General features: G+C 43.0%; 1 protein-coding gene across 1 annotated transcript in view; it reads right to left on the reverse strand.

Annotated features, from left to right (window-relative positions):
* The window catches only part of LOC107109514 (LON peptidase N-terminal domain and RING finger protein 3-like), a 46,012-nt gene that overhangs the window by 9,321 nt on the left and 20,315 nt on the right, over positions 1-16,376 (reverse strand). The window contains exons 3-9 of the mRNA XM_015410163.1: positions 14,892-15,026; positions 14,077-14,203; positions 12,963-13,065; positions 10,399-10,513; positions 6,408-6,529; positions 4,506-4,664; positions 1,647-1,809 (exon numbers count right to left, since the gene is read on the reverse strand). Coding sequence (XP_015265649.1) covers positions 1,647-1,809; positions 4,506-4,664; positions 6,408-6,529; positions 10,399-10,513; positions 12,963-13,065; positions 14,077-14,203; positions 14,892-15,026 — 924 coding nt within the window. The remainder of the gene's footprint in view (positions 1-1,646; positions 1,810-4,505; positions 4,665-6,407; positions 6,530-10,398; positions 10,514-12,962; positions 13,066-14,076; positions 14,204-14,891; positions 15,027-16,376) is intronic.

Below are 16,376 nucleotides of genomic sequence, written 5' to 3' on the forward strand. Positions count from 1 at the left end.
AAAGAGGAGAGTGCAAAAGTTGGCTTGAAACTCAATATCAAAAGAACTAAGATCATGGCATCTGGCCCCATCACTCCTTGGCAAATAGAAGGGGAAATCATGGAAACAGTGACAGACTTCACATTCCTGGGATCCAAGATCACTGCAGACAGTGACTGCAGCCATGAAATTAAAAGATGCCTGCTCCTAGGAAGGAAAGCGATGGCAAACCTAGACAGCATAATAAAAAGTAGAGACATCACCCTGCCAACAAAAGTTTGTATGGTCAAAGCAAGGGTATTCCCAGTAGTAATGTATGGCTGCAAGAGTGGGACTATAAGGAAGGCCGAGCGCCGAAGAATAGATACTTTCGAATTATGGTGCTGGAGAAGACTCTTGAGAGTCCCTTGGACTGTAAGGAGATCATATCAGTCAATCCTAAAAGAAATCAACCCTGACTGTTCCCTGGAAGGACAGATACTGAAGATGAAGCTCAACTACATTCGAATTATGGTGCTGGAGAAGACTCTTGAGAGTCCCTTGGACTGTAAGGAGATCATATCAGTCAATCCTAAAAGAAATCAACCCTGACTGTTTCCTGGAAGGACAGATACTGAAGATGAAGCTCAAATACTTTGGCCACCAAATGAGAAGGGATGATTCACTGGAGAAGACCCCAATGCTGGGAAAGACTGAAGGTAAAAGAAGGAGGGGATGGCAAAGGATGAGATGGTTAGAAAGTGTTATCAATGCAACGAACGTGAAATTAAACAAACTCTGGAGGATGGCAGAAGACAGGAGGGCATGGTGTGACGTGGTCCATGGGGTCGCGAAGAGTCAGACTCGACTGTGCGACTGAACAATAACAAATATCACAATGTGTTTAAGGATACATTATTAAAAGGATTAGTGTTTTTATCCAAACATGCTGGTAGTCCTATTATTGTGACTCTGAGTTTCTGCTCAAACAATACATGTTTTTTTGTTTATTACAAAATTTCTTTTCTATCTTCAATGTTTATTTTTCCTATCTCTCAGATGGCAAAAATTAAAGAAACAGTGCTATGGTAGCATGGGGTGCCATGGTTTGTAAGGCTCTTAAGTTTTAGGTATACTTGAATTTTTTCTTATAGAGACAGATATTCATGCTTCTAAATTGCATAAATACATTAAACAGTACAATTTTATATGCTAAGTTATCAATGATGCATTTTATGTGGTTTAAACAGTAAAGAGAGGTTAGGCTTGACAGGAAAGTAAGCATTGTACTTCCCTCAAATTTTTGTTTGTCTGTTTTCTGGAAAAAAACAACAGAAAAATTGGGTTTCCCCCCATGGCTTCAAAATTTTCCAGAGATTTTACATCTCTAATTAAATCTCATCTATTAAAAGGAAGACTATCAACTAAATAAACTTTCAGATTGTTGACAGCCCATCTTGTAGTTTGCATCTCTCCTTCACAGAAATTGCAATCAACAAAATGTTCCTGTTATTGCAACTGTGGAGTGACTCAATAACATGAAGGCCCATCACTTGCAACCACCATACAAAACAATTCAAGGGTTATCACTAGCAGAGTGTTTGATTTTCTGCCAGGGAGGCTTTTCATCATCATATTGATTTGCTATGGCCATTACATCTATGGACAGCCCATAAGGCAAGATTCACCTTTTCATCTTCCAGGTATTCGATATCAGCAGTGTTGTAACCATCCTTGTGCCCCCGTCTCAAAACCCGGAACCTCCGCTTGCCTGTGGTGTTCACAAAAGACCGTCCATCAGGGAGAAAATCTACTTTCTGAATCTCCAACATACAGCCATAATCAGCAAAACTGAGGAGAAGCACAGAGAGAGAAGACAAACTGAAGAATGAGATTTACAGTTTTTTTAAGGCCCCAAAACTGAGCTATGTACTATGTGGAATATATTACTCTAATATGACGTCTGTGCTATTTTGGGAAGCTAGAAGGCATCATAACCACCTTTAGAAAGGGAAAGGGAGAGACAGATGGAAACAGAGATGATTTTGGGTCTTATCTTGAAGCAACAGGAATTCATCCTCTTCCATCCAAAAGGGTCAATAAAGCTGTTCTGGCTACAAAATCTGCACCTTGTGAATGCAGTCATTAAAAGCTCAGTGATCAGTTCTACATGGATCACTTCATCTGGGTTTGAGAGCCAATTCTAGCATTTGACTATAAAAATGTCATTGTGATTCTGAAGGAAGGGAAGGCCAAAACCAGAGGACCTCCATGAAACTCTTTGGCTATTGCCTGCCCTGACACAATAGCCCACACACTCTCAATGGTTAACTGCCACCAGTCTGCCACTTTAAAATCTTAGCTAGAATCTGACAAGCTCTGCTTTGCCTCTCTGCCAAACACAGGCACACGCATATCTCATCATAGTATACACAGTTTGGCTCAAATGACAGCTAGTATACACATAACCCAGTTCTTTTACACCCAAGCAGAGGTCATTTGGGGCCGGAGAGGGCTGGAGCACTGCTCCAGCAGCCCTGGAACAGGGAAAATGGTGGTGGCGGCAAGCCCCACCCCCTTTGCTCTGGAGTTGCTAACTGTATTCTATGGCCCCATAGTACTTTGGAATTTGAAATTGGTACTTTGGAAGGTGGACTTTGGCATTTTACCCCCCTGAAGTCCCTAAATTCCATCCCCAAATCTCCAGGAGTTTCCCAGCCTGGGTCTGCCAACCCTACCTGAAACTCTTGTTGGTCTCTAGGTGCTACTGGACTAAAATCTAACTGTTCTACTGCAGACTGACACGGCTACCCTCTGAAATACTGAGAAACCAATCCTAAAGCTGCAATCCTAAAACAACAAAACACTTTCCTGGAAGATTTTTGGGGTGGAGCCTGAGCAGTGGGGGTTGCCTTTGACACACTTCCGGTGATGTCAGGGGGTGTGGCATATGCAAATAAGTTAAGCTAATGAGTTATGCTAATGAGCTCCTGCGCCTCTTTTTCTACGAAATGACCCCTGCACCCAAGTAACATGGGAGTAAGACAGGCTCTCAACTAAAAAATGGTAGGCTCTCTGAGCTATGCCAACCTGAATGGGACTATCTTGTGAGGCACTCCTCTTCCCTTGATTGTTTGTAGAAAATGGAATATTAACTCCACCTTCAGGGCTTTACCAGTTTTGTTATAATCCCACCCCTTTGTTCTTTTCCTTCTGTGAGTCATGTCAGCCTGAATGGGCTTAGCTTCAAAGGGACTCCTCTTCCCTTGATTGTTCATAGAAAAGCCAATAGTAACTCTACCTACAGGGCTTTACCAATTTTGTTATAATCATATCCCTTTGCTCTTTTCCTGCTCCTGGTGGTACTAAGTTGAGCCCTTTTGGAGTCTTGTTCCATGTGCTGTTTTGCTAGAAAAACTGCCTGAAGACCTAGTCTGGTCTTGGAGCTTAATAAGAACATAAGAGAAGCCATGCTGGATCAAGCCAATGGCCCATCCAGTCCAACACTCTGTGTCACACAGTAGCCAAAAATATCAGATGCCATCAGGAGGTCCACCAGTAGGGCCAGAACTCCAGAAACCCCCCCACTGTGCCCCCCCAGCTCCAAGAATACAGAGCATCACTACCTTGAACATGGTGTTCCAGCTATACCTTGTGGCTAATAACCACTAATGGACCTTTGCTCCATATGTTTATCCAATCCCCTCCTGAAGCTGTCTATGTTTGTAGCTGCCGCCACTTCCTGCGGCAGCAAATTCCACATGTTATAAGAAATGGAAATCTTGGGAGACCATGTATAGGACTCATGACAAAGAGGAATCCCTTGTGTCCTTTATGTATTATTAGCTGCACCATCTGACAACCGCAAACTAAAAACACATCTGTGGACCACTAATGAGTACAGAAGAATGAATACCTTAAACCGAGTGTGAAACAACTTTCCATAGATTCACGTAGCTGTTTGTACCCTATTGTGTATTTCCAATGACAGAAGAGTACTTCTGTCTTTGGAGAACTATTCTCCTCCCACTGCTATCCCTTTCTTTACCCTTACTAACCCACCAGTAAAAAAAAAAAATCAGGAGAGGGGCTAAGCAGGAGTGGAAGGAAGGATCTTGTAGGGTAAAAGCCAAAAACCGCTGGTGAGGACTGAAGAGTCACCACCTTACTGAAATGTGAATCAAATTACATTTTGCTTTTACACTCCACTTCCGGTATTCCTGATCAAGATGTAACCAGAAGAAGTGATTTGATTGCTTCAACATGTGTAATCTATGAAGAATGCAGCCCAGGAAAAAAGTCCACTGAACTTCAAAAAACATGGAAAATCATTGGGATGCCAAGGACACTCACAGGGTGAAATCCTGACCTCCACCTACAATAGAGACAGTTCATATCAGAATAGGGAACATAGAGACCAAGTGCCAGGAAGGTATCCTAGCCACTGATCTATCCTGAAACCATGGAGTGTGAAGGTTCTGCAAGAGAAGAAACACCCAACAAACATGAGAATTAAAGAGATTTTGCCCACAGGCCTAAAGGCTTACCTCTTCCCATTCTCAGACATACACATGCCAAACATCTTTGTGCCAGTCTCCCGACACCTTCGAATCATAAGGCGATAGCGAGGCTCAAACACATGAAGAGAACACACAATGCCTGGAAAGGCTAGTGTGCACACAAAGATAGGGACATCCTTGGTAAGACTGTAGAGGGGGGGAAGGAAGAAGCATGATCATATGTTACTGGTGTATATGAACTATACTGGACTGGTTATGTGCATGCTCTGAGGAAACAGTAACATAATTGGCTTATTCTTGCCTTATGAATGAAATACCCTCCATTCCTTCAATGTATATACCATAAAAAATATGTAGCTTCAGCACTATGTAACTGGCAAGGGTCATAGTATGGGTACAGACAGATGGATTTTATCTTTCCCACCATACACTGTTTTGACCCCCTGGCATATTTTCCTTAAGTTGGATCCTACCAGCTTTTCCACTCAATCTCACCCAACTCCCATCCTCACCACAGCCCGTGTCTTTCTTGGCCCCACAACTTCTGGCATAGTGTTTCAGTAGAATGAAGGGGATCCTCCTCACACTTTCACCAGTAAAAAAGCTGACAAGATCCAACCCTTTACATTGAAAGAAACAGTCAAAAGTCAGAGACACTGCAATAAAGTAAGGCAGAAAAGAAATGAGAGGGGAGTTATGAGAGCATGACAGGAAAAAAGAGGAAGAGTTGAGAATATCTTGCTCAGAGGTTCTGTGCTTGTACACGCCTCAGAAGAGAAATGTAGAAGTGTGGAAAAGGACCCTGAGACACAAGGAATGGTGTAAGTAAATAAAGTATTACCTGTGGAAACCATCCAGTAAAAGAGAGAAAAGCTAGATTAGAAAAAAAGAATGGAGACAAATTCTCCAGCATGGATCAACTGAGACAGAAAAGAGGTTAAAGGGATGGTGTTGTATTAGGCTTGGCAGAGCTCATGACAAGCCACAGCTCCACAGAAAAAGGTGCTGAAGTGAGTTAGGTCTTTTCCAGACTAGATCTTAAATCCTGGTTCAACCCTGTCCCGGAACTTACATTCTACACTGCACTCGAGTTCACCCCTGTAATTATCTCAGGGTATTCCCCCCCCCCATTACATTGAGGTCACCCCGGTTTCACCCCACACTTGTCCCGGGATAAACAGATGCTGTTACAACCAGGGATAAATGCAAGGTATTGCGTTGCAATTTGAACTCTGATAAAACCAGGGATGAGATCCAAGTGCGGAAAGGACCAGAGATGGAAGAGTAAAGATGTCCACCATGGTATGAGAGCAGGTTATCTAAAGTTGGCCCTGTGCACACCATGCTCATACTTCTTCATATTCACAAAGGTAACTCCTATCTTGTAATGTGCAAACACTAATAAGTGGTTGCAGTATAAATAGGAGTAATGGCTAATTAACCAGACACTCCTGAGGGTTTTAAAAAAAATTGTTCAGGGAATCACACAGTAAAGGATGCCACTTACAATAGCATCCAGATAATGCAAAAGGAAGGGGCATGCAAAACAAAACACTGCTGGGGTGCAACCTCTCGTTTAATAAACAACAAAAAGAGAATCCTAAAGTTTGTGACGCTGTGTGACTCATCGCCCAACATTTCTTCATGCAGGGTGTCTGGTATGCTGAATGTTATAGTTGTTTATATTTATATTTCTTATATTTATTTATATTTCTTAGTCAGAATAATTTCCTCAGATTGTAAGAATGACTCCACTGTCAATGCACTTCAATATAAAAGAAGCTCATCAATTCACTACCAAGTTAGCTCCATGACAGGAAGTATTCCTGAAAAATACTTGACTAAAATACTGCTAGATAAGAATCCCTCCCCTTTGTATAACATGCTGACACAAATATGAAAAGATTTCCCTCAAACGTTTATGCTTACTTGGAGAGTTCAGCCATCTCAGTCTGGTGGATCTGCCTCCTGTCTGCCAACTGCGAGGGAAAGATGGTCGACATGAGCTCCTCCAATACTATTGTAGTACTGTACTTCCGAGCCTTCAGGTACTGGAAGAATTTTTTTAAAAAATTATGAGGATGGATATCTCTCTCTAATATCTCCCTTTACAGGGACTTCTCGTTGGCCCCCCTCCTTGAAAAGTTACAAAGCAATGTCCTAGTTTTGACAACTAACAACACATAACAGAATGTGCCCCAGTACCAAAACCCCAGATTAGCATGTTTTCAAATAAGAACTGAGCTAATCCTCTACAGAATTTTTTTTGTGCCCCCCGAAGAGGGGATTTTTTAAAAAATTGCATTCCTAAAATAACTATATAACTATAACGAAAAAAGGGGAGGGAAGAGACTACAAACTAAGGGAGACAGAACAGAAGGCACTAAAAGCCCAAGAGTAGAAGGTTACATATGCTTATAACTCATAAATTGTAACTCATAACAATTAGCTTCCGACATGAGGAGTTTCCTTATTCGCTTCAAGTGAAAATCCAGCTTATCTGCCTAGACAGAGAATAGTTCCAAAGCTAATTAAGAAATATAAAGACCTTAAAAGACATTGACCTCTCCCATTACCCTTTCCCTCCCTCCCTACAAACACTACGTTGTGGAGCCTACATTCTCTCAGTCCATTCAATCGTCTCAATTAATCCTCTTCCTTCTCTGTTGGTTCTTCTTTCATAAACAGCTTTAATGAAACAGGCTCTGTCCAGTTAGTACCACTTCCTTTTCCAGGGCTTTCACTCGCTTGTTGCTTCATCCACACTCTGGTTAGAGAGACCAGCCATTCACTTTACATGCAGATTTTATATTACAAGAGTAACCCACCCTTTATTATCGCTTTTTGATCTGCTTGCCACCATCCAATATAAGCTAGACATGGTCTCAATTTCGTCCACAATCCACAACTCGCTGCTTCTCACTGTAAACACTGTCCCTTTAAAAGTATCGCCACGTTTAGAGCCGTTCCCGGTCGAATATCCCACTTTAGCCAGCAGATGGCACCCAATTTCATGCTATAGGAAGAGCTTAGGTTAGGTCAGCTGACCCAGCCCTCCATTTTTCTTCTTACTGAGAGAAGCTTGCGTCCCACCTCCCTCAAAGCCTCCGATCGCCATCTTGGAGGGTTGTTTACATTTACCGATTAAAGTTGCCAAGGTCTCAAAGGTCTGTAAACGCTTTTATTGGAAAATTTCTCTGATCTAGTCCTTCTACTGTAATCAATTGCTACTGTTAGCTCAGTCCCCCATCATCCCGCTTCGTTCAATCGCTTGAGGGAGTAGGGCGTCCCCTCCCCCTTCCCGCTTTAGTTGGGGGGGGGGCTTTGCAACAGAGCTCCGATGTCTCGCTTTAACTTAAACTCACTCATCCGTCTTCAGAAACGATCCAGCAGGTCTCCCTGGGATCTCGCTAGGCATAGTAGAATTGCCAAACCTTCATACGCTTGTCCCGGTGGTCGCTTCGAATCCAATACTGGGAATCAGAGCAGGACCTTCGGGGCAGAGAGTAGCCCCCCTGTACCGGCTGACGGACGGAGGTAGGGCTCTCCAAAGCCCCCTGGCTAGGAGCCCATTGCCTATGGGCTTCATGGGGGAGCATGCACAATCACGCTCCCTCCTAATCCCCGATTCATGGCACATGTCTCTCGGAGGAGCCAAGAGACGCAGCCATTGCTGAAGTGCTGAAAACCGGAAGCCCCTCTACATAAATTTTCAAAGACTATTTGGAACCGAAATAAGTTGCTTTTCTGTTTATGTTGTACCATCAAATGTTGGTTATGGTCTATTCCTACACTTTGGCCAGTGCAGGGCCACATAACTTCCAAGGGAAAGAAATCTCTCTAACATAATAAACACCTTTTTTCCTTACTAACATGATAAATATATTACTGTCCACTATTTACAGTTGTAGCTACAGACAACTTATACAAAGTGAAGGTAGAAAAATGATGTGTCTTACAAACCCTAGAAGTATTTGTTCCTTTATCCAAGGTAAAGGAACAACTCTTTACACTCTGCCCTATTTCACTTATACTGAACATTTCAGGAACCATCCCATGGAGCCAGGTCCTATACTCAAGCCAGCTACTTTTTAACCTGTGGGAGAGAAGATCACATAGAGAACCCTTAATGTGAATAAGTCACAATCTACAGAAACCATTAGTATGGCTCTTAATGGCTGCTGGTTACTGCAGACTGTATTAATACAGTCCAATCTATGTTGATTTTGTTTATATGAACTACCAGATCTGACCCTCTCGCTCTGCCCACCAACTCTATAACTTGCTTCACTAACAATATCATTTTATAGGGGCTCTGCTTTGTTGACTAACTCCAGAGGTAGTGTTTGGCCATATTTTTTGTACATTTATAAGTGTTTTCAATATAGTTACTTTCTCTACAGTATCATTCCAATGAGCATCTTCCACAAGAAGACCTCTTAATTTGCAAATTGTCTGAAAGTTTGTTGTATAAACTAGGGGATACAAGTGGGAACCCACAAGGACTTGTGGGAAGCATCTCACTTCCCCCTCCCTCACTATTTCCTCTTTCCTGAAAGCCCCCATAGTCTCTCCCCTTTTCCTGATTACTTCTTTCCTTCTAGGGTTGCTAACCTCCAGGTGGGGCTGGAGATCTCCTGGAATCACAACACACCTGCCAGCTACAGAGATCAATTCCTCTTATGGTTACCAGATGGAGGTTAGGAAATTCCTGGAGATTTGAGAGTGGTGCCTTATTTTCTCCAGGGGAACTGATCTACGTAATCTGGAAAGCAGTTGCAATTCCAGAGGATCACCAGCCCCCAGTTAGAGGTTGGTAATCCTAGTTCCCTTGGAGGAAAAGGATGCTTTGGAGAGTGGAGCCTATGGCATTATACCCCTCTGCTACATCTCCCAGGCTGCCATGTCACACTGCCGCTGGGCCCGGCGCAGCTCCTGGGCTGCCACGCCTCCACTGCCGAGCCCAGCATGGCTCCCCGGCTGCTGCACCTCCACTGCCAGGCCCAGTGCGGCTCTTGGGCTGCTGCCACCATTGGGTGCAGCACAGCTCCCAAGCTGTTGTGCTGCCAGGCGTCATGCAGCTTCCGGGTTGCTGTGCCTCCAAAACTGGGTCTAGTTTGGTGTAGTGGTTAAGTGCGCAGACTCTAATCTGGGAGAACCGGGTTTGATTCCCCACTCCTCCACTTGCACCTGGCTGGCTGACCTTGGGCAAGCCGTAGTTCTGATAAGAGCTGTTCTTGAAAAAGAGCAGGTTCTGTCAAGAGCTCTCTCAGCCCCACCCACCTCACAGGGTGTCTGTTGTGGGGAGGGGAAGGGAAAGGAGTTTGTAAGCCGCTCTGAGACACCTTTGGGTAGTGAAGGGTGGGGGATAAATCCAATCTCTTCTTCTTCTCTTCTAGTGCAGCTACTGATCCTCTGGGCCCCATCAGTTAGTTGCATTCTCTGCACTTACACAGAGAATGCCTTTTCATTTGGGGGAGGTGAATTTAAGCGGTGGGGGATAAATGTTTTTTTTCAAAGTTTTTTTTTCAAAGTCAGATTTTTCTGCACATCCGGGGAGTCCCCCCAAGTGTTCAGAAAAATCTCTTTAACTTCCGTGTCACCCCAGTCTGCAGATTTAGCTATCTGTGGATGAGGGCCACAGGTGGCTATAAGAATATAAAATATGCAACTTGGAGAAAGGACAAAACCTCCCAATATTGAAAAAAGTCAATATTTTTTGGACTTGGATAAATTAATAAGGTCTTTTATTTGGCATCCAAAAAGAGCCCAAATTAAGTAGAAAATGAGATAGCTAGGTGCCAGGTTGCAAGAGAGTATCTGTAACCCTTTCCCCTCAACATTTAGAAAAGGCTGTAGGCAATTAGAGATGAACCTTTGCCCTTTCCCTCATGTAAGTCTGCTGCTAGGTTCACCTTACCTCTCTCAGGCTCTGTTTGCAGAGTGGGCAGTTGGGCCTGTGGTCTAGGCTGCGCTCCACACACTCTTTGCAGAAAGTATGGCCGCAAGGTGTCGTCACTGGCTCAAAGAACATACTGCAAACCAACCAGAGAAGAAAAAGGTGAATCAGCAATGATGGTGAAAAGGAGGGAGATGTATCATTAGGCACCTGAAGAAAGTTCTAGCACTCAGGTAATGAGTGACTGCATGCCCCAGGTTCTGATGGCTTGAGGTTGTTTGAATTGTGATTTGCAAAGGCAAGGAAGCTGTCCCAAAGGGAAGTCTGAAAGTGGCCCATGAGGAATGTAAATAATACCACAATTCCCTTTATTTGGTATCACTCATGCCATTGCTGATTTTCCGCTACAGACCTGAAAATAAGACCCACAGACTTGCTGCCTGTTTGAGAACTGCAGCATTACCATCTGATTTTTAACTGAAAGGGAAAACACAGATATACATACCATCTGATTTTTAACTGAAAGGGAAAAGACCACAGATATACGTTGTATCTTTTACTCAGAGCAACGTCTCCTGCTTTCCCTGAATAACACCGGCTTACATGAAGGACAGAGGTATTCTCACTCACTGACTCTGCACTTACGAATTCAGATATTTGTTAATCGAGGAGGGGTAAGTTTGCCAAACCTATCTCCATACTTGCTCCCAACATACAAGGAGCTTCCACTGGCATCAGCAGCACTGTTGAATCCCAGGGACAAGGTAAGCTGTTGTGGGGAAAGACCATGGCTGAGGGATAGAGGAGACCCCAGGTCCAGTCTCTAACATTTCCAATTAAAAGAACCACAGGGAGCAGTTGCTAGGAAAGGCGTTTCTCTGCCTAAGAACCTAGAGAGCTGCTGATGATCAGAATGACAATAATGAGCTAAATGGACCAGGGGGCTGATAAAGACATTCAGCTCTCTAGTTTGTTCAATGGCTAAGTCTGTTTGGTGGGAATCCAATGGAAACGCTAGTAGTGGTAGAATGCTCTCTTACAGGGGTGATGGTGCACAAATCTTCAGCTATTCCAAGGGCTTTGTGATTAAGTTTTCTAACACCACACTGCTTGTAAAAAGCCCTGGCTGTTTCACAAATTCTCCTCTTTTCACCCAGTGGCAGCCCTCCAAAGAACATTACGCTCCAGTGGTCAAAATCTGCTGCTGGTGGTTCCTGGCCTAAAGAGCGTCCGGCTGTCCTCAACCAGAGCCAGGGCCTTTTCAACGCTGGCTCCAGACTGCTGGAACAGCTCCAGCCTGCTGGAACCCTCTTTCAGGAAAGATCAGGGCCCTGCAGGACTTGTTACAGTTCTGCAGGGTCTGCAAAACAGAGTTGTTCCACCAGGCTTATGACTGAGGGCAGCGACAGGCTCTTTTCTGATAGGTTTCAACTACGATTGGCCTCCCCCTCCTTCTCCTCCCTCCCCTCCCTCTTCTCTTCTCATCAGACATTTATATATTGCCCCTCCACAGGATTTTACGCCATCTTTTAGCTGTATAGTGGATGTATTTTATTGTATTTATTGTAATTATTATAATCTTTAGTGGATTTATTGTATTTCTTAATTTATTTCTTAATGTTTTAGAATGCTGTATGTTTTACAAATTGATGTTGAACCAGTTCCAGGAGAGCAGGCTATAAATCCAATAAAATGATATTAATAAAATAACAACAATAACAGGCTGGCAGGCATAAAACAAGCCTGCACTCAAAAAGTGTGCAGCAGGAGATCCCAGCTCTGTTCAGAATCACAGCTCATAAAAACAATTCGCTCTCATGTGACAGATGACTGCTCCAGCAAGGCACTTAAATCTGAGAAATATATTTAAATACAGTAATCTCTCTAGGAAAGAGCCAAAACTCAGGGGTACAGCAGAGGCTTTGCACAGATGAGGTCCCAGATTTGATCATAAATACTACTGCTTAAACAAACTCAAGAGTCACAGTATAAAGACACCTTTGGCCCTAAAAAGCTGCTTTACATTAAACAAGGCAAACTATTGACACTGCCATATAAGAACGTGCCTGCAAATCACCTTCCTGTGGTCTTGTAATGATGTAACATGAATTGTCTTAGGAAGGGGACCACGGCTTGGTGATACAGCTTGTTCCTCTTTGGTCATGGCTTCCAGACACTTTCAGGACAAAAGAAAGTGACTTCAGATTCTCCAGAAAGTATGCAGAAAAACACAGACTCAGTCTCTGGCATCTTCAGTTAAATTATCTTGTGAAATAGGTATATTTCTCTGGTTAACTCTGGAAAGCCACTGCTTGGCAGAGCTAGACAGATAAATAGTCGTACACTGTATATGGCAGGTTCATATGTTCATTTTCATATGAGCCCCTAAGACATTTCTTAAAAGGTAAAGACGAGTGGCCAGTAGGTTGCTCTCAAAGTACTTTTTACATCTCTAATCACCTCTCTTGAATTCTGCCATCTATCTTTTGCCTAGAAAGTTATATGCATGATTGACATAAAGTATTTACACGAGGGAATGCGGGTGAACCTCCATCTGCCAGCTAACATCACAAAGAAAAACAAACCGTATGCAAAGAGAACATTCCAAGTCTGATGTACTCAAGAGGCTCCTAATGCCCTGTGTGGACTTGGCTCCTGTTGTTTCTGCTGTTGCTCCCTTCTCAGTATCTAGATAGCAAAAATAAACATTTTTTTAAAAAATCAGCGTCACACATCAACCCCATTCTCACCATATCCCACCACCTCTCACACAAGTGGAAGGACAGTGCTATCACATTTGCTTTGTACATGACCACCCAAGGTACAGAAAGATCCAGTAAACAGACACACAGAAGAAAAACAGATGGAACCCGTGTTCTCTTTGTCCTCACTCTAGGGATCAAAAGGCCAACTTTGGTCACATATGATACTTCAGTGGCAAGTGAAATTGCACAGCAAAAGCAACTTGATACATTATAATTTGGGGGAGTACACATGACTTATTTGTCTTTTTCCGCTGTCCTAAGTACAATGCACAATTCACAACTCCATAATTTAATTTTACAACACTTCTACACCCCATCTCTTGACTATGACTGCACACATTCCTGAGTAATCCAAGAATATGCATTTTGAAGAACATGTTGTTCTTGGAATCCCACCCGTTACAGTGTTTTACCTTGAGAACATTCAGATGGCTCTACAGTTTGGAATCTTAGAGACTAGAACCAATGTGCTGGTTCTCTAGCTGGTTTCTGCCACATACATGCAGGGAAATATCACCTGACTACTAGGCGATGACTGGATGGTTTGGTAGGAAAGGAGCATTACTCCCTCTTTATTAATAATTTCTTACTTTTCTTGAAGAGCTTCTACCACAACAGCTATTGGTGGTGGGGTAGAGAAGGAACAAAAACAGTAGAATCTCACTGGTATAGCGGTGGAAAACAAGGATGCTCACTGACCACACTGTTCAGGTAAGATCTATGTGTCTCCGTTAGGGCCTTGTACTTGACAGTCTGTAAGATCTGAATGGTACGGTTAGGCAGAAGAACTCAGTATGCCACACTGCACTACACAGAATTCAGTTCAGTGAAAGGGAGCCCAAACAGCAAGAATCCCTCCTTTCTTTATCCCAAAAGGAGATCAGAATTTCTTTGCCAGTTATATGAATCTGTAGACATCTTCAGACAGTCTCACCTTCCTCCTTTTTGTCAAAAACACCAGAGTTAGACTTCTTCAACAACCACTCTGGCAGGGAAAGTGATCCAAGGTTCTGACCAGTCATAGTTTCTTCCTGCCAAACTTCTTGGCTTTGCTTTAAATCCTATATAAGTTCAAAACAAAACAAGTTGGAACAAAAGAACACCCTTTCCTGATCATACTTAAACAGGGGTAAGTGCATTACATTTTTTAAAAAACGTATTTTCTTATATTCTGCGAACAAAAAAAATGGATATGTTTTCTGCTGGTTTCAGTAGTTTTCTATGCCCTTGTAAAAGCACAGATTCACCAGTGAGTTTAGGCACCACTCAAAGCCATCAGGTATTTAAAAAGACCTGGATCACTTAGAAACGCTCAGAGAAACACGCATGACCAAGCTGTTACAGCCTACCATCTGAGACACTGCTGGTTCATATTATGTATAGAAGAAGAAGAGAAGAGATTGGATTTATACCCCGCCCTTCACTACCCAAAGGTGTCTCAGAGCGGCATACAAACTCCTTTCCCTTCCCCTCCCCACAACAGACACCCTGTGAGGTAGGTGGGGATGAGAGAGCTCTGACAGAAACTGCTCTTTTTTTTCAAGAACAGCTCTTATCAGAACTACGGCTTGCCCAAGGTCATCCAGCCAGGTGCAAGTGGAGGAGTGGGGAATCAAACCCGGTTCTCCCAGATTACAGTCGGCGCACTTAACCACTACACCAAACAGATACAGAGAGACTGTTATATATATCTAACTCCCTTTTGCCATTAGTAGACTTGTAATACTAAAGGCATCTAAAGTTGCTCACCTGTAGCCATTCTCCTTCAGAAGGCACAAATAAAGTTGGTTCTTTCCCTGAATTTGACTCTTTCGAGTTCTGACTGACGTCACTCTTTAACCCCACAACAGTGCCTGGAAAAAGGGAGTCATCACTTGTGAGAATCTGGAAAAAAGACAACAGTATACGTTATTTCTGATTGGAGTCAAGGTGCATAACACTGGGCTGTTACGTGACACTAGAGGCAACATGGGCCACTGCTGAGTTTCCCATTTTCCTTTTCTCAGTCAAAATATTTGTTATCAAACGTGAACTCTAATGGTGTTTGATTATAACACACTAGGATTCATTGCAATACTTCAAGCCAATTATCTTTTAAAGTCTCCTGCTTTCACTAGGCAAAACTATTTCCTGTAACAGTAAAAGTCCACTGATGATATGCCTAAAGAATAACTGTATGTCTACCACTCAAGCAAACCAAAAGGCTGAAGTGGGAATTCATGAGCAGTCACCTATTGAGACTCGTGCACCATCCACTCCAGGGTGTATCGGTAAATTTAAGGGGCCGCCTGAGAACAAAGGATTTCAGTATTCCAGTTACAGAAACTGAACTAATGATATGGAGCAATACAAGTTCACACTATTTTACTGACTGAGATAACATCTAACTTGAAAGAGGATCCAAATTCGTAAAAATATATATTCAAAGCAAGATAGTTAATATGTTGGCACTTTGATTTTTAATCTGCAAACTTCCCATATTTATTTAAATTATGCCCTATCTTCTTGGACTCTTTTAATGGGTTAAGAATGAGATGACACTATAGCTCATCTAAACAGTCGCAAAAATTTGAAAGTTCAGGCGAGCCAGACAACTGTGTTGCTGAAACCTAAATCTGGACAATGGCTACTGTGCACATATTTTTGGTGGGTTGGAAAGGTGAATCAAGGGCCTTTCAACACAATTCAACTGCTGGGCATTCAATGGTCAAGACAGTGAAGGAGCATTTAAGGACTGGGAGCACCAATGGGGAAAGTTGTTAGCAGTCAGACCCCTCCTCCTACTGAGGGGCAGTTTAGAACTAAAAGAACCAGAAACACCCCCTCTTAATATCAATACCTTAAGTGCAGAGCACTGCTTGGGCTAAAATGGACCAAGATGGATGCCAATCAGGTGGGGGGCCGAGAACTGAGATCTCCACCTAGGTATACGGGGATTGTCCCTCTGAGAACTCTTTTAGCCAGGCAGATGTTCAACTGGTAGGGTTTTTATTTTTAAAAAATCTAGGCTACGCATACACAATAAATGCATACAAGAGCTCTCTAAGAAAAGCAGGGAAGAAAGGGGAAAGCTGTTTAGGGGAAGGGTGATATTTGCTGATCCTGAAGAGGTCTGTGGTAGCAGCAAGTTGAGGACGGAAACAGCTAGCATTTTGGGAAGTGAGAGGGAGAAAGCTCACACACAAGTGTGGGTGTGTGTGGAGGGTCCAAGAACACACACACACACTGCTGGGG

The sequence above is a fragment of the Gekko japonicus genome, unplaced genomic scaffold (genome assembly GCF_001447785.1).
Source record: "Gekko japonicus isolate JY-2015 unplaced genomic scaffold, Gekko_japonicus_V1.1 scaffold720, whole genome shotgun sequence".
Lineage (NCBI taxonomy): Eukaryota > Metazoa > Chordata > Lepidosauria > Squamata > Gekkonidae > Gekko > Gekko japonicus.